Raw genomic sequence first — 27,997 nt, forward strand, 5'->3', positions numbered from 1 at the left:
TACTCTGCGTAGTTTTGCAGAGTAGTGCAGGCTTCAGAAACCTGTCACAGATGTTGTAGCATACTATTTTTCTTTTGCCAAGTGGAATATGCTGGAAGAAATTCCATAGGAACTAGCAAATTATTCCATGACAGAAAGGCAAAAGGTCTTAACTGAACTGGCCATAGATATTTTGCTGGAGATGGCAGCTTTCAGTTTATACTTGCCACCAAGTTGTGAATTCAGCTTGAAGTGGGAGATGCTGTCACATAGATGTTTCTTTTGATATGGTGTGGCTCTCACTCAGTTTTGTCCGTTACTGTCTTTGATACCTCTTTCATGATTTGGTAATTTTCTTGATGACATTTATTTTTTTCAGATGTAATTATGGTGTTTAAAATACAGAGTAAGGCAAGGAAATCTCTAGCTGCTTGGTTTCTTCAAGTGTTTTAACTGAAATAGCCAAGATTTCTAGAAATGTAACTTTTCCAAATCTGTTTGATGATCTTTACCCAAGAACAACAATAACAAAAACAATGTAGTATTCTAAAAATGACTGAGGTACCAGAGATGTGAAAAACAGAAGCATTGTGGCTGTCTTTGTTACTAATTTTTGAAGGACAGGAAACACTACGGATCGGCAGACTAGTTTGCTTCCTTTTGAATTCCTGAAAGAAATTCTGGAACAAAACATTAAAGGAGAAACCATTGCTCAAGCTTTCACACACCGTTCAAGGAGTCACATACACACTCCCTTCGCAGCAGGTGACCCCAGTGAGCTGATGGGTGCCCCTTTCTACTCCACACTCACTCACACACTCTCTCTCAGGCGCGCTTCCTCCTCCTTCAGGCTGAACCCTAGGTTTCCCACAGCAGAGTCACAGGCATCAGATTTTATAAAAATAAATAATTTAATTGAAAGGTACAGAAGCAGGGTCAGCCCATGCTGGATGCCTCAAGAGATGGGCACTGAACAAAGAAATCCCTGGTCAATTATACCCTTGCGATCTAAACACCTGCAGCTCACATGCTTGTCATGTGTCTTTTAGTCCAATGGTAATTTTTGATCTGGGGTCTTCCAACACTTTATTGGATTCTTTTTCTGTGTCCAGGCAGGCAGGCTGTTGACTGCTCTCACCTTGTTGATTTGCAGTCTTTGCTGACTGTTGTCGCCTCCTTATCTTCTGGTTGATGCTTCTTGTGCACCTGCGCTCGCTGGCAGAACATGGGAAACTGAAAAGTCCCAGACTTAGGCAAAACACTACCAAAACATCAGATGTTTTCCTCATACTGGGAGACTAAACATAGCTCTGTACCAGCTGCTAGGAAAATTACTAAGAAAATTGACTCTATTGTGGCCTAAAGGCTTCAGCAAATCTGGCTACTTATGCTAAGTAAAGCTAAGCAAACAGCATATGTCACATCATATTATAACCCTAAGTAATTTGTTCTAATTAAAACTTACTTATTTAAGCTAAACAACTAAGATTGCTCAACAAAAAGCTATTTGTAAGCATGTAGAATATAATAGCTGAGTAAAAGCATCAGTTTGTCAAGGACAAATTGTTGAAGTAATCTAACATGCCACTGATAGGCCTACTGTATACGAGAGGATCAGTTGATGCCTTCTGTTTAGTCTTTAATAAGACTTTTGATTCTGTTTCTCAGGATGTTTTTGCTGGGGAAGAACAGTTGGGAACAGCTACAGTTGTGATTAAGTAGGCCAGTCCCTTGTCAACTACTCTTCGGTATTTTTACAGAGAGTTTCCAAAATGAAATAAGGTGAATATTAAAACTTAAGAAGGCACAAAGCTAGGAGGGATTGCAGACCTCTTTGAGTGTGGTAGTGGAAATCAAACAGCCTTGAAGATTCAGAAGCCTGTGGGAGGGGAAAGGGTACAAATGAGTACAGTTTTGTGCCTGCGCTTTAGCGGGAGCCATCAACTACACAAATACAGGATAGAGAACAGTATTGTGTTTCTTAGAGGGAAAGAATTTGGAGGGCATAATAGGATGAATACCTGAAAGGAACATCATGCAGGTTCTTCTTCTATTTATACATTTCAGTAAGGTACGTGAAGCAATGTTTTCAATTTTCAGGCCTTCTCAGGCATTAGCTGGGATACTGCCGGCATTCCAGCTCAGAGCAGAAGGCCGTAGGTACGCTGGGGAGAGTATCAAGGGCAGCAATGAGAAATCCGCAGAAAGTGTGATATTAGACTGACTGGGAAGGGTTGAAGGACCAATTACATTAGTTTGCAGAATGAACAGTCTGCTGGTAAAATGCTTTCCCGCAAAGTTTGAAAAGACTAAAATTGTGGTACAGTCTGATCTGAGATTTCTGATTAAAGGGGTATTGGTGTCCACTTTAGTGAGACCAAAATACTTTCTTCACAGGTATGCTCTACTCTTTTTAGCCCTTCTTTAAGAATATACTATCGGAGTGTTGGTGTTGTTAAATTTGGTGCTATATAAAAGCTCTAAGAAAGTGTGGTTTTTTCATTCTCTGCTGTTTCATTTAATAACTTGAGTATTTCTGTACTGGGCAGAGTAGTTAGTTCATTTGTAATGTAGATGGTCATGACTGTGGTTAGTCTTGAGGCTGGCAAGGTAATTTAATACTGTTGATAATAGGGAGTCTCCAAGCGAATCGTCCACGCGAATCCTCCTCCAAGCGAATAAAGTGTGAACTGAGCCCTTTATGGTGCTTTCAAAGAGTTACTGGCTGGGTTTGGACTCCAGAGGATTTCATGTCAGAATTTTGAAATATATGTCCTATATGGGGGTAACGAAAGTCTTCCATTGACAATATTAAAAATGATTTAGATTTTGTCTGTCTCTGAAACAAAGCAAGAAAATTCGAAGCCTACACAAGAGCATGTCCTTGTCTTTTATTGCTTAAGTTGCACTTCCAGTGCCGGTGTTTCAGCGCTTGCTCTTATTTGTATTAATCCATAGCTGCCTTACTCTCCAGAAACAGAGTATGCCAGTAGATACTCTTCCTTTCAGAGTTAGGAATGGCATTACTTTTTGTCATTGCTTAATAGGAGCATCTTCTAAGCAGTTGAAGGTTGTGCAGTGCAAGATAACTCTTCCAAAGTAGTTTCGTGATCTCAGGAGAACATTTTTTAGGGATTCAGGAATTTCAGCCAGTTGATACTAGGGAGCTGTGTGCTAATAGTGAGGAGAAGCCTGTGTAAATAAAATGAAGAAGCAGAATTATGGATAAAGAACTTAACTTTCTTTGAGCTAACAACCAGCTTCAGGAAGACATGGCTTTATAGCCTGCGGTAATTTATTTTAAGGTCTGATACAAATAATTCTGGTAGCATGGGTCCCAAACATGGCTGTCTTCTGAGGCAGGATTTTGTTCACAGTAAGAGTTCCTCTCAAGCATTGCATTTCTTACCTTGTAGATTTTTTTTCCATTTAAGCTATTTGTGCTAAGAACTAGTTTTAAGTGGATTGTGTCCCAAAATTTTGAACTGTAATTTTGAAAATGTGTATATGTTATTTCAAAATGACTGTATTTGTCATCAGTTGCAGTCTTGTAAAAACTAGGCCTTTCCTTTTGTATTTTCAGACTAACATAGGTGAAGAACAGAAAAATGTAGTTTACTTTGATAACTGCAAAGTTACTTTTGGCTCTGAAATTGAGTTAAGTTGTGGTAGGACTCGATTCCCTCTCTATTTTAGCATATTCTTTTAGCATGTTTATAATCTTTTTGGAAGTTCGCTCATGGTGGTAACTGAGTGCAGCATCTTGCACAAAAACTTTATACCTTCTGTTTTGATAGAAGCTTTTTAGGTGTGACTGTAGTAAAAAATTGTATAGGTGTGGCTAATGGAGGGTATGCTGTATAATTTTTTTGTTTACATAGTGTAAGGTGTGGCTATAATGGGCACCCAAAGCTACTTATGTCAGATAGTATTGCCTTAGTAATGTTGATATAGTATTTCTTTTCCACTCTCTTTTTTTCTGGTAGAATTTGCTACTATACTATGAACACAAAAGACTGTTTTCTGAGGAAAAAAGAATAATACAATAGAACAGGCAAGAACTTGCTTAGAATAAGTGATTGAGAAATAGGTTAAGGTATCCTGTGTTCAATATTTACAAATGATCTAGCCAAAATGTAGTACAGGCAGATTAAGGGGATGCTTTGACCTAACAGAAATGCTAATAATTTGAGAAACACATTAGATGAAAGGCAGAAGATAAAAAGTAAGTGTGTACATCTTTGATAAGAAACAGCAAGGCAGCTCGAGCTGTTTTCAGAATATGGTGTGTTCTGTGTATAACAACTGATACGGAGTAAACAGACTGCTCTCACTATTTGGAGATTAGATATCATTAAATAAAAAAATGAGGGGAAACAAATCTTCGGGGAAAAATCACAGAATAATTGTTCTTTGTGTCCTCAAGGAGGTACCGGCATAACAAACTTTGTAATTTTTTAGTCAAAATAACACAATTTTCACTGGTTAGTGCCCTCATACATAATAGATCTGCTTAAGTAGTACGCTGAGAGATTAGTGAAGGAGTTGGTTTGCTTTAATGAATTATGAAGGGATTTAAAAGTAAATTGAGGGAAATTTTGGTAGTGGCATTTCTTTTAATCTCTAAAGTTCCAGTGAAAAAAGCACTGAAAATACGACAGTGAGGAAGCCATAGCAAAAACTATACCAGTTAAATCAAAGCAGCTAAAATGGTAATCTTAATGGAGATTCAAGTCAGCCTAACCAGAATAATAACCTTTTTTTTTTTTTTAAATGTGTGCCTGTGGTAAAATGGTGCTTATTAAAAAGATCAGAAGCAGTTTTAACTAACAAGATAACAAGTCAGAGAAATTTGTGCAGCTCACTGGCCCTTTGTATAATAGCATGCCTGTATGAAGATGTATGAACTTTCTAGGCATTTCTAGCAGTCCGGACTATAACACAGAATAATTAAACTCAGAAGGGTGAGCAAAGCAAAAAATATATCATGGCAAGACTAACAACAAATGAACTGAGACCTTTGTTTCTCTGAAGAATAGAAGAGGGGTAGTAAGGTGAATTAGCTAGCTTGTTGCCTCTTACTATGTGAAATTTGAAGCCTAAAAGAGGTACATCACAAGTAGACTGACATATACTTTGCTGTATTTTTATGCTCTATTAACTCAGAGTGCAGAATTCAAATGCATAGTTGAGGAACAGTCCATTAACAAGCTTTCCAGAAACACTTAATTTAAAAATTTAACCCTTTGTCTGAATTAGCTGATTTCTTCTAAAAGAAAAATAAAAGCAGAATAGATTCTTTTGAAATTTATACTGAACTTAAAAGTTAGGCTTATAGTCTTATTCACAGGCAGAGATTTCACTTTGGATCTATTGTATATCAAGATGAAAAGGAGTTGTCCTAACATGTTGCTAGAAATGACAAAATTGGAGTGACATGATATTTTGATTTCTGTGGAGGACTTTAAAGCACCTTGATGAAAATCTTGTTCTCATCTGATCAGAGTTCTTGTTGTGAAATAAGAAAAGTCTATTAGTATGTTTTAAAACGTCTATTAAGCAACTCTTTTCTGCCTAAATATCCTGTACAGATTTTAATGTAATTAAATGTCTTTTTGTCTTACAGTTCTGAACTGCTTTCTTAAGTGAGCTGTGCTGTGTGGCTGGCGTGAACATTCAATAATGAGTGGTGCAGCGTTGGGCCTTGAGATAGTATTTGTGTTTTTTCTGGCCTTATTCCTACTTCATCGATATGGCGACTTCAAGAAACAGCATAGGCTGGTGATCATAGCAACGTTATTGGCTTGGTATCTTTGCTTTCTTATTGTGTTTATACTGCCCCTGGATGTCAGTACGGTAAGAAACTTGTGAGATTTTCTGCTTAGTTGCATAAAATGTGTATGGTATTTTTTTTAATGAGAAGATACTATCTTAAACAGCAAATAAATTGCCCAATAGTATCTTACTAAACTAAACACTTGCTACCTTTTTGCATGACAGTGTGTGTGTTTACAATTAATTTTATTTTTTCGTTGATCTCATCAGATTACAAATCTATTTTAATGTTTTGAAATTTCATTATTTGTTTATAGCAATCTTTTTAATCTGTATGGGAAACAAAAACACTCAGTTACTTACTTGTCCTACAGATTGCATGTTGTTTTGGGGGTTTATTTGTGTAATTTCTCCCGAATGTAAACTTGGAGTACAGGAAATTTCTTTAAAAATGGGACTTACAATTTTTAAATAAATGTTGTACCTTCTTCTGATCACTGATATAAAATTAATTGTCTTTTAGACTATTTATAATCGGTGCAAACTTGCAGTTAACTCCAGCCCTGCAGAAAGCAATGGCTCTTACGTTACTGTTGCTCCAAGGTATAAGCTATTTGTTTCCTTATTGGACTGTTTTTACAGAAGTATTTTATGATTTTCTTTTTTTAAATGATAGGAGTGTACTGTGTGTTGGAGACTAATGAACAAATGTTATCTCTGTGATATGATATTTAGAGATTATAAGCATACAGAAAGGTGAGCGAAGAGGTAAAGAAAAGTGCATCTGCATCTATTGGTAGTAGTTTATACAGTAGTTTCAACTGTTTACCTAAATATTCCTTTCTTTTTTTCTTCTAAGTTTCGTGCTAGATTTCTGCTATTTTGTTGTTAAAGCAGTAGAACTAAGCTTTTCAAGAAACCTTGGTTATCTATAAAGAGAGACCTTGGTGAATGCTTGTCTTCCCTTCACAATTTTAAAGACTTTAGGCCTGAAAATCTGATTTTATACCTTATGAATGAAATTAGGAGGTTTGTATTATATAGAAGCAGCACATCTAATTGCTTATTATAATTGCATATGTATAGTAATTGCAGTTATTTGAAATTTACTATATTCTACCAAAGTAACAATAGCCCCCTCACTGTCTTCTTGCAGGAGGGAAACAAATCCTTAAACATGGGGAATGTGGGCAAATGTGGGCTCTTTCCATGGCTGCTCATTCTTTAGCCTCCATTAGCTATTTCCACATCTTACAGATATGTGCAGTGTAGTTATCTGTAAGAGCATTTAAGATGTTACTTAATGCAACGTATTGCCAGTTTTGTTACCCCAAAGCGGAGACTATCTGGATGTTGTATATCCATGGAAGTAAAACGCCAGATTTAGTGGCACAACATTTTACCCTCTATTTAAGACCATCCAGTGTATGTTAATTAAACATATTTAGGTGAAAACTATTTCAATTTACCTGTAATCTCCAAACATGCTGATGGATGTTGTACTAGAGTATATGGCTTGAGTGCATCAAATAGAAATATCAACTTCAGTAGTAATTGAGCAAATATGGTGCAACTCAGAGCTTAAAACTTCGTTTGAAACCTTCACGCTAGCTGTCATTCTGTGGTAATTTGATAGTTTTGAAAATGTTAGGCTGTGTAAATAAAAACTCACAACTCAGGCTTAACTAGTTTGGCCCTAGAAAACAGCAATTATTTCTCAATAGATAGTCCTATTAAGTTGACTGCATTTCCCTTTGACTCACCGTTGCTTCATCACTCAGTCAGGTGTGGGGGGAAAAAAGACCAAAGTGACTTAGTGTGGATGGGCACTTTGTTTTTTGCTCTTTTTACTAAAAGGCTCTCATAGCTTTTCTGATCTTCTGAAGCAGAGGCTACCTGTCAGAAAAGTATCGGCTCAACAAGTCAAAGTTTGTATAATCCTGACTAATTCCAGCTAGGTGACAGAAGAAACAACTAATACACTACTTTTGCCACTAAATGCTCTACGTAGTAGAGCTAGGTGATGGGGTCCCTAGATATTTTTTAAAAACCTGCTGCACTACCTGTTGAATGGTTGTTGAATGGTCTTCTGTTTACGGAAATGTTTTTCTTTGCATGGAGAAAGTACTTCCTGCCCGAAAAGAAAAATTCTAACTTTAAATTGCTTAATTGCTTACTTCTCTTTCATCTTTGAGCTACTTTTTTATTCTCTAAGAAAGCTGTCTTGTCCAAATATGTTATTTGCAGTGAGGAGAACGATAAATATTATTAAGTGATGATTCAGTTTATTTTCTTTTGAGATAGTTGATGATTGACTGCGTACTCAAACAGTAGTGTATTACTTCTATGCTATTTTCAAACATCTTTCTAGAGAAGGGAATTTATAGAAAATTATTTTTATACTCTTGGCCCTACAACTAACAATAATCTTCTGTACATTGTTGCAGCAAGCAAAAATGTTTCAAACCATGGAGTTATATTCCTAATGGAATTATGCCAATTTTCTGGCGTGTTGTATATTGGACATCACAGTTTTTAACATGGTAAGTAAGGCAGAATAATATGACAGACTATGATACAGGTATAATTTCTAAGTGCAACATCTTAACAGTCATTGCATACTCTTTAAAACTCTGTATCACTATTCCACAGCTATATCTAATCATATATTATTTACTATCGGTGAACCTTCTGTAAAAATTACTGTACTAAATTGAGTACACTTCCCTTTTTTTTTCCGCACTCCTTTTTCAGGTGGCAGGCATTTACTCTTATTTCACTTTTATAGTTGAAACTGAGCAATTTACACATAGATGTATTTATGGATAGATTGTCTGAAAAGAATGGGTTTTAGGTAGCAGGACAACAAAATAATTCCATGTAGAGGTTGGGTAATTTTTGAGTAATACTGTAAATTATTTGGGTTTATTGGATATACTATATAAAGCTATAGATATAGCTCCAGGAAACAGGTCATCTGTGCTTTTGGGTTAGATCCATGTGTGGTTTCTGGCCAATCTATCATCAAATAATTATTTTTGTAGCTCAGCCGAGAATATCAGGTTTGGTAGTGAGTTCTCGATTAACACACATTTTTCATAATAAAGCTAACTATTGTTTTTATCTGCAGCGTGTTTAAGGTTTGCCATCAGACCAGTACATCTAGAATATAAACATATAAATAGCTAATTTTGTTAGAAGCTTGGGACTCTTTAGCTCCGTCTCGGTATCCTGCCACTACTAAACTACCTTTGGGTTTTTTTTTTTTTGGTTTTTTTTTTGGCTGATGTGGTTTGGTTTTGTTTGCTTTCCTCCTAGGATTCTGCTACCTTTCATGCAGTCATATGCTAGATCAGGAGGGTTCTCCATTACTGGAAAGATTAAAACTGCATTGATTGAGAATGCAATCTACTATGGCACTTACTTGCTGATTTTTGGAGCGTTTTTAATATATGTGGCTGTAAACCCAAACTTCAATTTACAATGGTAAGAATAATGTTGTAAACGCTTGCATGAGTTCTTATGAAATTGTAACGGGCAATCTCTTCTGTAGATTAAATGTGTCTTTTTTTTAAAAAAAAAAAAAATTTCAGTTGATAACGATTTTTGCTAGGCAGTTGGAAAGTTTTGTTAACATTTGTATGGAAAGGGAGGGATTTTTTAATATAGATATTTGTCTTTTGGTTGTCTGATTTTGATATGTAAGGCAGAGGAATCCTCTTATATTTGCAATATGTTTTTTTTTTTTTTTTTTCTCACTACAAATGCATTTGAAGAGTTAGTGCAGAAACTTTCCCAGTGTTTTCAGAGTAACATCTTTCAAAAAGTTGGTGTCAGTATTTCCTGTGTAGCACTTCTGCCTACTGTAGATTCTACTTAAAGGCCATAAGATAAGTTAAAATAATTGGTATTTGTAACATTGCTAATGGTCTTCCATACTAGATACAGTAGTAAACACTGTAATGTACCTCACTTTCAATAGGTTTTCTAAGTTCATGTTGTTTCCTAAAGGAACATACTCCTTTGAGAACAAAGATTTTTGTCTTCTCCAGAGAGGGAAGACGCTTGGGGAGATAGAGAAAAGTCATGGCAGCTTTAAATATAGCCAAGTAGCAGACTGGCCCTAGGCAAGAGTTACAGATGATGCTAAGTCTTTTCCTGTAAATGTTGGTGCATAGATGCTTCAAGGTTGCTTTCTTGTGAGTGGAGTAGGAGGATGTTGTTTGTTTCTTTGCTTTTTCTTTTTAGTTTGTGCTATTGTTTTTTCCTTTAGGAACCAACTTCAAACCATTGGGATAGCCGCTGCAAACACATGGGGTCTCTTTCTTCTTGTATTACTTTTGGGGTATGGTTTGGTGGAAATTCCCCGTTCCCACTGGAATGGGGCCAAGAGGGGTTATCTACTCATGAAGACCTATTTCAAAGCTGCCAAACTGATGACTGAAAAAGCAGATGCAGAGGAGAATTTAGAGGATATTATGGAGGTAAGTAACTACCTCTCGCTATGAAATAAGTGAAGGCTGCCTTTGATCATCTCTGAATTTCCTGGTGTTGGGCACTTGTGACAAGAAAACATAAGTTGCATGATGCTAGTGTGAAATATCAGTAAATTAAGAAATTCATCATAGTATGCCACTTGGTGACACTTGCTCCTGTGTAAAAATCAAGAGAGAAATAATCCCTGATGTGAAGAACTTCACAACTTGATAGCGATTATTTGTTGGTTTTATTCTTTTATTGAACCTTTTGGAGTAGTACTGATCACTTATGAATAGCATTCCAGAGTGAACGGTAAAATCACAGAATCATAGAATAGTTTGGGTTGGAAGGGACCTTTAAAGGTCATCTAGTCCAATACCCCCTTGCAATGAGCAGGGACACCTTCAACTAGATCAGGTTGCTCAGAGTCCTGTCCAACCTGGCCTTGAAGGTTTCCAGGGATGGGGCACCTAGCACCTCTCTGGGCAACCTGTGGCAGTGTTTCACCACCCTCATTGTAAAAAAAATTCTGCTTTCTATCTAGTCTGAGTCTACCTTTTTTAGTTTAAAGCCATTGCCCCTTGTCCTGTCACAACAGGCCCTACTAAAAAGTCTGTCCCCATCTTTTTTTATAAGCCCTCTTTAAGTACCAAAAGGCCACAATAAGGTCTCCCCAGGCTTCTCTTCTCCAGGCTCCAGCTCTTTCAGCCTGTCCGCATAGGAGAGATGTTCCATCCCTCTGATCGTCTTTGTGGACCTCCTCTAGATCTGTTCCAACAGGTCCATGTCCTTCTTATGCTGGGGGCTCCAGAGCTGGATGCGGTATTGCAGGTAGGCTTTCATGAGAGCAGAGTAGAGGGGCCGCGCTCAATCCTGTCATTCCGAGCCTATATTGATCCTGGGGGTTGCCCCGACCCAGGTGCAGGACCCTGCACTTAGCCTTGTTGAACCTCATGAGGTTCACACTGGCCCACTTCTCAAGCCTGTCCAGGTCGCTCTGGATGGCATCCCGTACCTCAGGTGTGTCAACTGCATCACTTGGCCTGGTGTCATCTGCAAACTTGCTGAGGGTGCACTCGATCTCACTGTCTATGTCACTGATGAAGATATTGAACAGTACTGGTCCCAGTACGGACCCCTGAGAAACACCACTTGTCACCGATCTCCATCTGGACATTGAGTTGTTGACCACTACCTGCTGAATGTGACCATCCAACCAGTTCCTCATCCACTGAACAGTCCACCCATCAAATCCATACCTCTGCAGTTTCGACAGAGGAATGTTGTGGGGGACTGTGTCAAAGGCCTTACATAAATCCAGGTAGATGGTATCTGTAGCTCTTCCCTTGTCCAGTGATGTAGTCACTCCATCATAGAAGGGCACTAGGTTGGTCAGGCAGACTTTGCCCTTGGTGAAGCCATGCTGGCTGTCTCGAATCACCTCCTTGTCCTCCACATGTCTTAGCATAGCTGCTAGGAGGATCTAGTTCCATAATCTTCCCAGGCACAGAGGTGAAACTGACTGGCCTCTAGTTCCCTTAGTCTTTTTTCCCTTCTTAAAAATGGGTGCAACGTTTCCCCTTTTCCAGGCACTGGGGACCTCACCTGACTGCCATGACTTTTCAAATGTCAAGGAGAGTGGCTTGGCAACCACATCAGCCAATTCCCTCAGGACTCTGGGATGCATCTCCCTCGGGTCCCATAGATTTCTGTATGTTCAGTTTCCTCAAGTGGTCATGAACCTGATCTTCTTGTGCAGTGGGAGGGACTTTGCTCCCCCAGTCCCTGTCTCGTGGTCCATCCACTGGAGAGGTATGGGGAGAGAGGTTGCCAGTGAAGACTGCGGCAAAAAAAGTTTTGAGTACCTCAGCTGCCATCTTATCTTATAGTTTGGCAGTCTTGTTCATTGGGGAGGGTTTGTTTTGGGTTTTTTTTTTTTTTTTGACCTTCCTTTTCTGGCTGACATACCTCTACACGACTGGGCAGCGTCCCTATACTCTTCCTAGGGTTCTGTCCCTGCTTCCACTGCCTGTACACCTCTTTCTCACCCTTTGGTTTGACCAGCAGGTCTTGACTCAACCGTGCCAGTCTCTTGCCTTCCTTTCCTGATTGTTTACACTTGGGGATCAAGAGCTCTTGCGCTTGGTGGAAAGCGTCCTGAAAGATCTGCCTGCTCTATTTTGCTCCCTTGTCCCCAACAGTAGTTTCCCAGAGGGTCCTATTGACTAACTCCTAGAAGAGCTGGAAGTTTGCCTTCCTAAAATTCATGGTCCTTGACTTTACTCTTGACCTGAAACTAGTGTACAGATGTTTCAGTAGCGTTCATGAAAATTGTGTCTTTCTGCTTTTATGCTCTGCTCTGGTATATTTCTGGAATCTTAAGGCTTTCCAAGTTGGATTTGCGTGACTGTGCTATGTGCCTTTTGGGAAGAGAATATATAGATCAATATTTTTTTTTAAGATATATTTTTTTTGAGACTATTGTTATTTGTAAGCGAGCAATAGGCTCTAATGTAGTTCAAGAATTGAATGGAAATGCCACCCACTGAAAAGCTATTCCCTGTTTTGAGAAGTAATACTTGCGAAGAGTTGTAAGGTAGGGTGGTAACTTCTGTGGTATGTCAGCATAAAAGAATAGTCGAATCTTCATTCCTCAGTAATAGCATTTTGAAGAAATTGCTAAAAAAAACACTTGTGTGGACATAACTACAAAACTTAAAATGAGCAACAAAACCTTGTTTTCTAGGCTAGAGAATAGAATAGAATATTTCAGTTGGAAGGGACCTGCAATGATCATCTAGTCTAACTGCCTAACCACTCAGGGCTGACCAAAAGTTAAAGCAAATTAAAAGCATTGTCCAAATGCCTGGAGAGGGAGGTGCTGATCTCTTCTCCCTGGTGTCCAGTGATAGGACACATGGGAATGGTTCAAAGCTGTGCAAGGGATGGTTCAGACTGGACATTAGGAAGCATTTATTTACGTAGAATGTGGTCAAACACTGGAACAGGCTTCCTGGAGAGGTGGTCGGTGCTCTAAGACTGTCAGTGCTTAAGAGAGGCATATTGACCTCATGAGGTTCAAACCTTGTGAAGTTCACCAAGGCCAGGTGCAAGGTCCTGCACCTGGGACACAGCAATCCCAAGCACAAATACAGGATGGACGGAGAATGGATTGTGAGCACCATGCTGATAAGGACTTAGGGGTACTGGTAGTTGAAAAGCTGAACATGAGCTGACAATGTGTGCTCACAGCCCAGAATGACAACTGCATCCTGCGCTGCATGAAAAGAAGCATGGCCATCAGGTTGAGGGAAGAGATTCTGTCCTTCTACTCTGCTCTCATGAGGCCCCACCTGGATAACTGCATCCAGCTCTGGAGTCCTTAGCACAAGAAAGACGTGGACCTGTTGAAGTGGGTCCAGAGGAGGGCCACAAAGATGATCAGAGGGCTGGAGCGCCTCTCCTATGAAGACAGGCTGAGAGAGTTGGGTTTGTTCAGTCTGAAGAAGAGCAGGCTCTGGGGAGACCATAGAGGGGCCTTCCAGTACTTAAAGAGGGCCTACAGGAAAGATAGTGAGCTATCAGGGAGTGTAGCAGTAGGATGAGGGTAAGGGTTTTAAACTGGAAGAGGGTAGATTTAGATTAGATATTCAGAAGAAATTCTTTACTCTGAGGGTAGTGAGACACTGGAAGAGGTTGCCTAGAGAGGTGGTAGATGCTGCATTCCTGGACGTGTTCAAGGCCAGATTGAGTGGGACTTCAGGCAACCTGGTCTTGTGGGAGGTGTCTCTGCGTATGGCAGGGGGGTTGGAACTAGATGACCTTTAAGGTCCCTTCCAACTCTAACCATTCTATGATTCTGTGAGAATAATCCCACTACGTAAAGAAAATCTCTTTACCACAGACTAATCAGATCTTCCCTTGGGAGATGCAGAGGGAATCCAGAAATACTGACAGTCATCTGTTAGAACAGCCTTTTATATATGTCCAAGGACTGTCTATATCATTTAAGCCTCCTTTGTTGTGCTGAACAAATGCGGTTCTTCTGTCTGCTAATCATTCTATTTTACAAGATTTCTGAGCCTTTACAATGATTTCTATCCTGCACTCTAGAACTTATGTCTCTTTTTTTAAAAGTGCTGTTTATAACAAGAAAGCATCAAAACATTATCTCTGGATTGCCAATAGGCAAGAATAAATAATAAATAGGCAAGAAGAATAAAATCTGATTCACACTAAGTCTGATAAACTGCTAGAGCCAGTTCTGACACAACTTATCTAGCTCTTAGGTAGCATCTTTTTATTACTGATAAATGCCAAATGGTCTTAGAAGTGACCTATTTGGAGATTAATGTGAGGAAGATATAAGGAATTAGTGTAAAATGATATTCATCAAGCTGCTTAAAACAATAAAAGTGAAACTAAACCAGGTAAGATAAAAATTCCTCCTTTTTACCTACAACTAAAACAAGAAAGTATTTTCCTTTTCAACATTTATGCATAGAAACCAAGCCTCCACACATTCACAGAGTAATGTTAGCACATTGACATCCTGTTGTTTTTTCTTTTTTTTTAAAAAAACAAGAACATATATTTTCTTTATAAATACTCCTTCAGTTATCTCTTACTAGATGTCTAGTAAAGCTGTGGTTTTTAGGAAGTTCTTTGCTTTTAAGCTCTGATGGTTATCTTTTTTCAGTGGGAGGGTTGGAACTCTTATCTGACCCTGTAAGATTTTTTTTAAAATCTGTTTAATGAAACAACTCTTTATTATTATTTTTTTTTCCTCAACAGGAAGTCCGTAAAGTAAGTGAGAGTATCAAGTACAACCACCCTTTGAGAAAATGTGTTGATACAATACTGAAAAAGGTAACAAATTGTTCATCTTCGGCCATAATTGTTCAATTTGGGAGGGGGTGCTTCTTGCACTTACTGAATACTTGCACATTACTTTCTTTTCCCTTTAACATAAAATCTCTGATTGGCATCTTGTGAGTTTTTGACCAGACTTTGAGTTGAAATGTGTTGTGGAATGCTTTCTTATGGTGTATATAATGATCTGCTGTATTTTGACATATGTAGTATTTTAGAAACAGAAAAATCTATGCTTAGAGTGAGCTTTTCAGTTGCAAGAAATGCCCCAGGCATTTACAAATAATTAACAAACAGCACTTGCTACTCCTTCATCTTCCACTTAATTTTCCCTTTTCCTTCCAGTGTCCTACAGAGTACCAGGAAAGAATGGGTAGGAACATGGACGATTATGAAGATTTTGATGAAAGACAGAACAGTTATCCAAGTGAAAAAAGTTTGGTGAAACTTCACAAGCAGGTACATTAATGAATGAGAGCATGCCTCACTTCTGCTGCTGTTATGAGAATGAAGGCCAGTCAAACAAAGATTTTTTCAATGCACTTCACCTGAATTGCTGATTATAGTGGGTTTTGGGATTGCTACTTAAGAGAAACTTTTCTCAGTGGAAGCAAACATAAAAGTTTAATATCCCAAGTGATGTCCAGATCCAATTTCTGGATATGTAAAAAGTGTTCTTGTTGTGTTATATCTTGACAGTGTTTTAACTGTCTGTTAGTAAGCCTTGTAATGGTTGATTGACAATGCATTCTAAAAAAGAAATTGTAGTAAAAGTCTGGTATTCACTAAGGTGCTAAAATAAAGTAGGATATTGGTAAAAGTAGGCTGTTACTGCTACAGATAGATTGTGGTGGAAGAACTGCGAAACTCAGGAATCATGTATGTAGTCCTCTTGTGATTTGAATATTTAGAGAATTAATTGCCTGCTTTTGTGAGTGTGCAGAATTAATCTTTGTAGTCTAATGTAGACATTTTTAAGGGATTTTGCAGAGCTTTTTTCTTGTTTCTTGAAACAAGTATGTTGTAACCATAATTTATTGGAATTTATTATAGGTAATCTATTCAGTACAGAGACATCGTCGTACACAGGTCCAGTGGCAAATTCTTTTAGAACAAGCATTTTACCTAGAAGATGTGGCAAAAAATGAAACCAGCGCAACTCGACAGTTTGTTCATACCTTTCATTCCCAGGAACCAGAGAATAAAATTATTCAGTATTTCTACACACCAACTGTTGGTAAGTGCTGTCCTGCAGATTTTGAATATGTAAAGGAGTAACTGGCATTTTTTTGTAGGAAGAACCGGTTGTTTTATGCAAAAAGTTCAGTTACAGTGGAGGGAAGCAAGTGTGCATCTTAATGCATGTATATATGGAATAAATATTTATGATTTATGCTCGCAATAGCAAACTCTGCAGCCTTAGAAGAAGACAGAAAAATAGCAACTTTTAAATTATTAGATCATGGCTACCTTCTATATTTGTGGGTTATTATTGAGATGGCACTGCTCTTCAAGTAAAGCAAAGAGGAAAGGACTGTTCATGTGTCATGTACCAAACATTAGGATATATGGCTGCTTGTGCATCTTTTTAGAAAGCATCTTCTAATCAGGTTTAACTTCTAATTTGTTGTGCACTGGGGGTGAGTTATTTCCACAGTAGGACAGTATAATTTTACAGCCTAAGCATTGTTTCTGAGAGGAAACAAAACAAACAAAAAGCAGATCACCTATAGTATCTGGGCCAAAAGCAAAGAGTTCAGTTCTACACCCCCAATCCCTCCCAGTCTGTTTGCAAAATTTGCCTCCCTAGTCCCACATCATTTTCCCCAGTTGTGCCTATGATTCCTTAGGGCTGAGCCAGATCTCTAGGCATTGAAAAAGCCTTGAAATTAAGCATGTGACCCCACAGATTCCAGCCTTGATTTTAAGGGTGTGTGCAAGAAACTCCTAGTTTTTGTTAGGGAGTTCCATTTCTGGTTGTGTAATTTTCATTAACCCATTCTGGATGTATGTGTGTTTTTGTTTTTTTTTTTTTTTTCCAGAGTGGTACTGGGAATGTCTCCTACGACCGTGGTTTTACAGGGTGCTTGCAGTTGTTCTGGCCACATTCTCTGTAATTGTTGTGTGGTCAGAGTGCACATTTTTCAGCACAAAACCAGTTTTATCACTATTTGCAGTTTTCATACAACTGGCAGAAAAGACATATAATTATATATACATAGAGGTAAGTTTGAGATAATCACTCAACAAAAATCTTTTCAGGTAGACTGTTACTACAATATTAGTAGACCAGATTGATTCAGAAGTCAGTCTGTAAATAATCTGTCAACTTTCAGAAGATCTCTAAAATATATAATACCAAACTCTTGTTTCTGCGGAGGGAGTCTGCCTTTTGCCACTTCTTAAAACTGTACAATATGGGCTGAGGTGTGACCCAGTTGAGCTGAATATAATGTGTAAAGTAATTTGGGAAACATTAGCTTAGGTGTTTAGACTTTGTGTAGTCAACCATGTGCGTGACCTCTCTTTCCTAAACAGGAATTTGCTGCTGACCAGAAGTCCAATCACAGGTGTAGCTAGCATATGTGTGCACAAATTTATCAGCAAAGAAACTGAGCTGAAAAATTCCAGTATACTGACTAAATAAGTTGAATTGAAAACACTTGTTTTTATCACTTTTCTGTGGGAATAAATGTCAAATCAGTCATAATGATTATTGAGGCAATTACAGCAATTTCATTTACATAACAAAAAGTAGAATAAAATGTTCCTAGGATCAGTTATGTTAGGTTATATGAAGTGCAGAATGTTACAAGTATCATTCTCAATTTTAGTCAAAAGGAAAAAAAAAAAAAAAGCCTCCTGAAACTCTTCTCAGAGCTGGTGCTATTGTCCCATCTCAAAAAATTAGACTACAGTCAACCTGTTGCATGCACAGACTATGTGCTGAATGCGTTAGAACCTTTAGTAGAGTTCTACATTCAAACAATTTTTTTTTTTTCTCCAGATGGCCTGTTTTCTTACAATCTTTTTCCTAAGCATCTGTGTTTACTCAACTGTCTTCAGGATCCGTGTATTTAACTATTATTACTTAGCTTCACATCATCAGACAGATGCCTACAGTCTCCTTTTCAGTGGCATGTAAGTATGTGGCATATATTTTGCAGATTTTCTGTCAAATACTCAATTGAAAATGTACATGAAACTTCCATTTATATTCTTTCATTGATAATCATATGCGTATAAATCCTAATGAGCTGTACATCATGATTCTGTGATATATCTAGTTATGATTTCTTAATATTTTTAGTGCAAGAAATTGTTGTAAATGCTGTTGTGTTTGTCCAGGTTATTTTGCCGTCTTACTCCACCATTATGCTTGAACTTTTTGGGCTTGACCCACATGGATTCAACAATCTCTCACAAAAATACTCAGCCAACTGCTTATACTTCTGTAAGTATAAAAAATGGTTTTGAGGCTTCTGTATGGTTTGGAGAATAGGCAAAATATTTTGAGATACTTCTTATAGTAAGATTCACACATTCATATTTTTTCACTGGTATTAAACAGGGTAGAAATATATACCAGGAGTTTGGTAGTGACTGCTAGCTACATAGGAGTCATCAATAGTTCAATTTTTCTCTTTTGGTCTCTTTATCCTAAGAAAGTAAAGTATTATACTGAAGAGTTCAGACTGTTCTTTACTTCGTAATAGCTTTAGCTTCCACTGACTTTAGCATTTGGGACATCTTTATAGATTTGAAGCAAACCTAACTTGCCACTGAAAACCAGTGAGTTTGGTTTTACTGAACAACCAGTTTCTGTAGGACAGCAAGTTACATCTCACATCCTTGTTGTTAGCAAGTAGATTCTTAGTGTTGCCCAGAGACTCTTTTCACAGCAGATGAAAAGATCCACCAGACTTGAACTGGCTCTGGATTAGGTGAGACAAGAAGATCAGACATTTTAGAAACTTTGAAGTGGATACACTGTTAGAGGTGGCCTCTATATCTGGGCATGCAGGGTCAACTGTCTGAACTCGATCAATAACGGTAATTCTTACCTGTGTTTCAGTAACTGTAAAGGATTGTGTTGTGGACTGAAATAGTGAGATGACACCATCTTTATGGATATATGTAGAATATATCTGATTAGAGCTTATTCTTGTGGGTTTTTTTTCCAGATAATGGGATCCATGAGAGTGCTTACCTTCATTGCAGATGGATTCTATATATATTACCCAATGCTTGTTGTCATTCTCTGTATTGCCACATACTTCAGGTAAGTGATTTGCAAGACAGATCCTCCACGTTTTCTTTACGTTAATAATATTAGTTTCAGCGGTCAGGAACAGATTCACTTCTCTTCCAGCAGCTGAGTTGTGACATAGTAATCAAAATGCAAAAACTAAAACAATAAATTGCTATTTATATATTTGAAATGCGTACATTTTAAGAGTATCAATTGTATTAACTCGTAACTAAGTTGTGGGTGTTTTTTCTCCATTAAACTTCATATCTAGATTTTGAGGTCTGATCTGTTCAAACTTTGGAGCCCACAAACATTTAGATTCTGCTTTTGAGATTAAAGTGACCATGGGCAAGCTACGTTTTCAGCAATGTTTTTCTAATAAACTAAGAAGCATTAGCAGAAACTTTAGGTAATGAACTTTCTAACAGACTCATAACAAATTTCTGATCCTTCACCAGACTTCTGCTTGAAAGTATAGTGGTTTAATTCAATTGATCGTGTTTTCCTAAGCCACAGTCTTCTATATTGCTTTTTGACTTGAATTGTCTATAAATTTCTGAACAATTTGTTTTACATTTTGCAGTGTAATAAATCTAAACTATAAATTGTAAATTAACGAAGGAAACTGCTTCTCCTTCTGCTTTTATCAGTTTAGGAACTCGTTGTTTGAATCTTTTGGGATTCCAGCAGTTCATGGGGGATAGCGAAATGACCTCTGATTTGATTGATGAAGGAAAAGAGCTAATCAAAAGAGGTAAGTTAGGTCCTCTATCCTGGTCTTCCTGCAAAATGTATGTTGTTGCATTGAACTTGTCTGAAATGTTACCAAAAAAAAGCAAATAGCTTGTCAATTTTTTGAAAACTGTACTGAGGCAGTCTGCTGCACAAAATGCAATAGACTTACAGTCTTGTGGTTGCTGTATAAACAGTGCTGGACTTCGTTGACATCTGAAGTAAAGTATCAGCTTTACTTATTCAGTGTCTGAATTTTGGATATTTCTAAATATTTTACAGTTCAGTTAAGTAGTGGTCTTCTGAAGTCATTACTGATCTAATATGTGAGCTGGTGCTTCTGTAATCTGTCATAAAGGATAGTTAGCACTTAAATTGTCTTTATTATCAACAAACTCAATTTAAACTTCTTTTGTGTAAGTGTGTTGGTTGAGCTGCCCAAATTCTGTCATTTTTGTTACGACTTTTTACTGTTTCAACTAACTGCATGTTGTTCTGTAAAGCAGTAATTATCTGCTGTTTTGGAGACCTTTTTTATTTTTTTAAAGTTAATTTTTATTTAATGTGTTTCTTGAAAGTTGTTAAAAGCTGTTGTGGTTCTTAAGTAAATATTTAGAAATTAAAATTTCTGGATACAATGTTATACTATGGAATACTTTCATTGTCCTGTCATAGTTTATGAAAAACAAAACCTAGATTTACTTAGAGTAGTAGCATTTCTTTTTTTGGAGAAAGGAATGTTCCTCATTCCCTTAAATACAAAGTTACTATTTCTTTGATACTGTGATGTTACACTTCCGGCTTAGTAGGAGACAAGGACTATTTGGGTTAGATTTTGGGCCTTGTTGAACTTCAGCAAGATTTTGATTCAATCATGCTCAAGTTTCTTCTTAACATCATACTTTTTTCCAACATTTCTAAGAGGTGTTTTTTTTTTTTTTTTGCTTTGCCAGCTGGTATCCAAATGTTATGCCTTGACCCAAGATATCGTCATGATGAATTCATTTTAGTGGGAAACTCTGTAACAATAGACAAGCAACTTTGTCTTTTATTTTATTTAATTGTATAAGCCATCTATGTCAATGAGAATCTTTGCTAGTTAACTTTGGATCTTCATTGTTTATTTAAAAAAATACTGGTGACGATTTTTCTTGTATGGAGCTCAGACAATTTTTTTTTTTTTTTTAATTTGTAGAGAAAAGAAAACGACAAAGGCAAGAAGAAGGTGAAACCAGAAGAAGGGTATGAAAGTGTTTTGGCTAATTATAATACAAATATACTGCAGTATCTGATAGGCTTTGCCATTGCTATTTAATTCGGCGTGATCTGTTTCACAAAAATATAAGTCTCAAATAATTGATGGAATATTTAATCTTGAAGAATAGTCTTGGCTGGGGGAAAATTTACATTTTAATTTTAAAGGATAAGGGCGTCACAGTACTTGGAAATTTTTGTTACTTGTTGTGCTGTGAGAATGGCATATGCCAGTAGGTGTAACAAGTATTAAAAACTGTCCTGATTTCTAGGATGTAGAATAATCTGAAGTGTCTTATTATCAGTCTCTTATATTGATACTGCTCTGCTTGAAGTAACTGCGCTTGCAGTGTCATCATATTCACTGAAATGCGGACTGTATGCTTCTCCCAAACTTACCCATTGCTTTGTGTGATCATTCAAAGTAATTGGCACAGATTTGTGAGTTTTTTTGGTTGGTTTTTTTTTTTTTTTTTTTTTACAAAGGAGGGAATTACATTTAAGACAGAATTAATACTGTTACCACTGAGTAACAAACAGAATGTTTGATTGAAATCGTAAGTTTGAGTGCGTATTGAATGGAGAGATTTGTGAAGGTAGTCAATCTGAATAAAATAATTATACAGGGAGCTTCATTTTAAGGACCTTCAGTTAACTACAGCTTTAGTTTTTCATTAATGTATAACATTTGGAATTTAGTATAGAAAGTCACTATCAAAGAGAGAAATTGAAAGGATGCATGCAAAAGATGAACTGACTGAAGGATGGGAAAAATATTTTCTGCAGAAAGGCAAGATCATACTGGGACTAAAACCTCTTGATTTTTCAAGCTCAGGAATACTTTAATTCTGGATGACAGCCAACACTGCATAGACCTTCTGATCCTTTTGCCCCCATCACATAATTTTACAATTTATAGTGAAACCAAATAGTTGCAAATGCGTGATGCATTTAGTGGTGAATGATGCATTGTAATAACCTGACATTAAGCAACAATTTTAGTTCAACAGCAAATTCAATTTCAGATGTTGCCTGTTTTTTGAGATTGCATTAAATACTATCGTACATTCATTCTTGAAACTTTTGGGGCTCTTCAGAGTGTTACCTTTTACTGGATCATGATTAAGTGCTTGGTCCTGCTGCAATTTAGAACTGTAACCTATGGCATAAATTATCACAGTAACTTTTAGTATACCAGTTCCTACCAGCCCATAATCTGCAATTCAGATATGAATCTGAAACATATTAAAGCTATTGGAGCAATTGGGAAAGTTTCTGTTGAGACATGAAGTTGTTTCCTAATAAAAGCATCAGGCATTTTCTTTTTTAATATTTCATTCTACTTCATATGTAAATGTTTACATACTAGAACGTGATGGAATGGAAACACAACAGAACAACGAGCTTATTAGTTAACATGTCCTGTACAAATTGTTTTCTGTACTGTGTCTGGTTATTTTACCATTCTACCACTAGATGGAAGTAGAAATCAAAAAAAGCAACATTCCCACCATAACTTAAAGCAGTTGAGTGAACTTTTGAGTGCAGATTTAATATGTAGTTTGTTTTCTGCAAGTCTTTTTTTCTAAAGAACAGTCATGGTAACTTTATTTATTGAAGAGATGTATCTTCAGTTGAAAACAAAACAAAAATTCTTCTTGTATCATGATACTGAATAAGAACATTTACAAATAATTGCCTTCATAGTCTAGTGGTATTGACCAGTTAGCTCTAAATTGTGAATCTGCAATTTTTCTTGATCCTATGTATGTTTTTGTTGTATTACATTTTCCTCACAGCTTATGTTTTCTTTTTTTATCTTTTTTCCAGGAATGGAAGGAGCGATATGGAAATAGAGAAGATTCCACTAGAAACAGAGTTGTCCACACAGACCAAAAAGAATCCAGCTTCTCAGAGACCAACACCAATAGACGTAAGCTTTGTGGGTTTTGGAGGGAGTTTGTTTTGGTTTTTAATATCTTGTCTGCACAACATTGGCTGTGTGAGTAGCTTCAAATAGATTCCATTTTGTCTTAGATGATGTGCTGGTATATTCCCTTCTGTGGCACAGTGCCATCTTGCCCATTAAAGACACCTGAAAAGTGCTGTATTTCTTCCCATCTTCAACAATTCAAGTAGTTGAGGTTGGAGATTCTGGCTAGTTTCAGTTACTTGGTTTTCTTATGGGATATATAACGATTGCAATTAGAGTAGCAGTTGTCAACAAGGAAACTTTATTTAGGATATGTCATGAAGTTGAGAGTTCTAAATCTTAAAATTTACCTCTTCTAGTTGCACGTGAACTCTTTCAGACTGGAATAATGGATTAATCAAATAAATGACCAACAAATGTAAAGCCAGTAAGATATTGCAGTTGCGTATACATGTTCATTTAATAATGTATGTTAGCAAAAAACTCTTTTGCGGATGCACTAAACTTCCAAAAAGTTTGTCACAGTGTTAGTGTTTTTTATGTATTTTGTGTGCTCTTGTAAGCTAACAACAAGTGAGAAATGAAACTGGAAAAAAGGAAGGAAAAAAGGGGAGGAGGAGAGAAGCTTTGAACATGCTTTTGAGACAACTGGTAGATTCTCCCTCCTCTTAACAAAGTTGGAAACCCAGATTTTCAGTGGTAGACTAACTGAAATTGTATTAAATTGTATTTTAATGTTAACCATATGAATATGTAGTATTCCAACACCAAAACAAGCCATAAGTACTCGCCTAGTGAACGTGGCAGAGTGAACTGCAAAACAGCTATATTTCATTAATTCATAAGATTGCCTCTTTAAAACAAACAAAACCAAACCAAAAAAACCTCCAGCTAGCTTGAAGAGGGAAGGTAGGAAGATAAATGGATGATTGATTGATTTAAAAGTAAAGTTTGCATGTAACTTCTAATATTCTTTGCAAAGTAGATCTCATCCTACTTGAGGGGTAAAAGAAAAGCCGTAGTTGGATTGCTATGGAGATAAAAAAAAAGAAATACTACAAATTTGGGTATATAGCCAGATTTGGTTTAATATTGAATCTACTTTAAGTCATCACATCTATGCTTTGGATGAGATAGTAGCAAATTATTATTCTGATCTTTTTAAGTTTATGTCTCCACATCCTCCAAGGTGTTCGTATAGCAAATGAATGTCTGTCTTTCCTTTTAACTATTCAGCACTGTCAAAGTACACCCGATCAAATGGTAGGACTGAGAGAGATAGAATAGAACTCCTTCAGGATGCAGAACCTTTGGATTTTAACGCAGACTCAATTCATGATGACCCTCTTGAATTGGACTCAGGAAGGTGAGGAATCTTCTGTGTTATTACAATTAAAAGTCTTCAGACCTATGACAGCTATATCAGATGGTTTCATAGTAATCATTTTGTAAACAAAATTTATCATCTTGCCTAGCTGTTTTCCTTTCTTCCTTTTCCCCATGATATGGGAAATGTTTTTAAATCACTTAAACCTGAAGGTTTAATTGATACCTGTGGGTGTGACTGCAACACCAAATTTCCTTAGTTGTGAAATAGAGTATCTTCTATAACTGCTGAGCTCTGCTCATATTTAAGAAACAAGTAATACATCTTATGGATGCTGGTTTTTATCTCTCTGATCATGATGTAGAACTATTTAATGATAAATAATTTTAAATTCACTTATAAAAGATTGTTGTTTACATTATTTTTCAGCTAAAACTAGCATACCCCTACAATAAAAAAATCATAAATGGTTTCAGTTGACTTATATCTGTAATGTCGACAAATAAATGCTAGTTCAAAAACATGCAAAGAATGCTGCTAAATGACACTGCCAGGTTTTACAGATTGATTCAGCAATGTTAGTTTGTATCAGTAACTAACTTGTCTAGTCTAATGTCGCCACAATGCAAAAGTTGTTCTTCTGAAGTGCAAAAGTTGTTCTTCTGGAGCACAAAAGTTTAAAGAGGAGCTAGCCTAGAAGTTCTGTCAGCTGTTGGCTTCTGTAGAGTGTGAAAGGGACAATAGTCTACAAAAGTAGGAATATGCATATATAATTCTTTTGGAGCAAATGCTTTTCAAGTACAGTATCTGAAGTCTTCTGGCACCTATACAGACTTTGCAAACTGGAACGTTCTGAACTTTTTCTTTAAAAAGAAAATCCGGAGCCACAGAGTTTAGTTAATCTTTGCTCTACTAAGCTGCGTTTCATTTCACAGAGGTAAACAATAATTGCCTGTGAAATTTCAGTTCACTTAAAAATGGCTTGTGTAACATTGATTTTTAAAACTGCAGCTCTTGCAATAGTTACAAGCATTCTAGGACAGTAAGAGCACTGAGGGCGCTAGGTTTTAGCTTTGTCTGTTCAAGTTCTGGTAAGTACTGCGGAGACAAAGTACATTATGCTTGCATTTGAACTTATTTGTGCTTTTTAAATGCTTTTGAAATATATTTGACCAACAATTTGTGAAGCTTCTTTTTTCTCCACTAAGTGTGCAGCCCTTTGTTTTCATTATCTTTGATACTGTATTTCTCCTAGAAATGACAGAACAATGAGATGTTCTGTTAATCACCCAAACTACTTTTGGATGCTGTTGTTTTGTTGGTTTGGGGTTTTTTTTTGTTTGCTTTTTGGTTTTTTTTTTTTTTTAAAGAAAAATGTTCTGTTCAACAAAAACATTCAACTTCGTGTTTAAGACTCGTAGCATTCATATCCCTGTTTTTCTTGGTCACGTGAGATTTAATTTAATGACTGCCTATCAAATTCTCATGGAAACAGTAACTCAGTAGAACTTCAGATCCTATAATTCATTGAAAGTAAAGGAGTAAGAGGGGAGTGAGAGTTATATGATTTCATGGGTCTTTATTTTTTTATTTCATATGATACTTTGTCATATTTAAAATTGGTTTTGCAGGTACCAACCTGGTGGAAGATACCTGTCAATGTCTCGAAGCGAAATATTTGATGATGTCTAAGTTCCTCAAAGCTAAAGAAAATTCAGTGGAAATCTTTTTCCTACTTACTGCTTGGAAATACTGTGTTTATGATACATCGCTGAACCAGGAAAGACCATTTTTGTTTAAAAAAACAATATGAAGGAACAACTATTTTGAAAATGCACCTGTATGATAACTTTACTACTTATGACAAGAATATGCTTCTTCTGTTGTAGATATTGTTGTGCATCAGTGTGGGCTTTTGTGTCATGACCAAAAGGAGAAAACTATTAATTAAGTTAATAGAGGGTAGATTTCATAAATATACTTAGGGCTCAACGTGAACTGTAACACTGTAAGTTTTAAGAAGGGGATATTTTGGAAAGAATTTTTTTGTATTTTAGCAGATGCTGTGAGAGCATCTTAACGCATCCAAAGTGCAGTTATATCAATTATTGTAGTAAATAATTCCTATAATTTTTCTATTTGAACTTTATGCCTAGTCCGGAATCTACTGAATTAAATTAAGTCTGATTTTGGCTTTTGCCAGGAAAGGTTGGACCAGATGATTCTTGAGGTCCCTTCAAGGCTGGCATGCTATGATTCTATGAAGTCTGGTGACATAAGTTTTGGAGCAAGGTGTATTGGTCAAGAAAGCCTATATATATATTTTTTTTTCTCTTCCAACATTATATGCAGATAAATGATTTCAGCATGTGTAAATAGTTGAATATGGACCAGAGATTCACTGTCGTATGAGCATATGTGCAATAGCAAGAATACATTATCAAAGATACAATGTCTGCTTAAGAATTTTGCAGTTTTAACCGTTCAAAATCTTGGCACACTAATGTTTTTGTAACTGTAAAAGAAATACAATGTGAAAATTGAGTTAAATGCTGAAACATTGTAATTTGCACACACCTCAGGCACGTCTTCAACTAAGTACTTCTTTAAAAGAAGGGAAATACATAGCATGACTAGATAATGATAAACACTTTTAGCGTCCCAAATGACCTGATTGCATTATGTGTCTGTTTTTAAGGTGCCTGTATTTTGCAGTAAACTGTTGCAAAAAGAATAATGCTTATTCATTTCAATGCCATTCAAAAATGCCAATTATTAACAGTCTAAAAAAGCTTCACATTAATTTCATTGGTGTAGATATATTTTTAAACTGTAGTTAGTTGAATGAATTTTCAAATGTAATCATAAGGTAAAAGATGTGGTCAAATTCATGATATCTTTGGAAATTCCATAAATTTAAAATGTCGCTTTATTGCTGTTTGTCTTCCATCTTTACCACTTGGGACTTTTCTTCTGTGCTTATTGCAAGGCTATGTTGAAAACTGAAAGAGAACATGTTTCTATCATAAATTCTTTATCATGCTTAGAAAATGGAGATCCCTTAAAGCAGCTAGGAATGACTTATTCTGAAAAGTAAGATTTCATGAATGAGGTGTCCTACTAATTTTTAAAAACAGTCTTTTTTTTCTGAAGTAATTGTTAATGGGAATCTAACTACCTCCTGTGATTTAGTACATCATGTGTTCTAACAGTAGTGGTATTTGTAATATATTGATCTGCCTGTTTTAAAACACTGAATTGTTACTATGAAGAAGAGAAAATACTCTATTTGTATAGAAATAATTATATTAATAAATTGGCAGACATAAAATAATCGTCAGTTCTGTTTTTAGGTGAATTCACTGAATGACAGCTGTGCCCACATGTATTCAGG

The 27,997-nt window shown here is 36.6% G+C and overlaps 1 protein-coding gene across 1 annotated transcript; it reads left to right on the forward strand.

Moving 5' to 3' along the window:
• Window positions 1–5,661: 5,661 nt before the first annotated feature.
• LMBRD2 (LMBR1 domain containing 2) lies at window positions 5,662–26,295 on the forward strand. The gene is made up of 17 exons (XM_009894682.1): window positions 5,662–5,835; window positions 6,278–6,357; window positions 8,202–8,297; window positions 9,073–9,240; window positions 10,028–10,238; window positions 15,028–15,102; window positions 15,451–15,564; window positions 16,159–16,342; window positions 17,148–17,329; window positions 18,113–18,246; window positions 18,454–18,559; window positions 19,290–19,387; window positions 20,008–20,111; window positions 21,285–21,331; window positions 23,174–23,276; window positions 24,513–24,642; window positions 26,235–26,295. The coding sequence occupies exons 1-17, from the start codon at window positions 5,662–5,664 to the stop codon at window positions 26,293–26,295; spliced, it is 2,067 nt and encodes a 688-aa protein (XP_009892984.1).
• Window positions 26,296–27,997: the final 1,702 nt, after the last annotated feature.

Source organism: Charadrius vociferus, unplaced genomic scaffold (genome assembly GCF_000708025.1).
Source record: "Charadrius vociferus isolate BGI_N301 unplaced genomic scaffold, ASM70802v2 scaffold450, whole genome shotgun sequence".
In the NCBI taxonomy this organism is placed as follows: Eukaryota; Metazoa; Chordata; class Aves; order Charadriiformes; family Charadriidae; genus Charadrius; species Charadrius vociferus.

Coding starts and splice junctions, on each gene's coding strand:
- LMBRD2 (XM_009894682.1), top strand. CDS start 5,662: ATGAGTGGTGCAGCGTTGGGCCTTGAGATAGTATTTGTGTTTTTTCTG. Junction 15,565..16,158: donor TGGTGAAACTTCACAAGCAG/GTACATTAATGA, acceptor AATTTATTATAG/GTAATCTATTCAGTACAGAG. Junction 23,277..24,512: donor AGAGACCAACACCAATAGAC/GTAAGCTTTGTG, acceptor TTAACTATTCAG/CACTGTCAAAGTACACCCGA.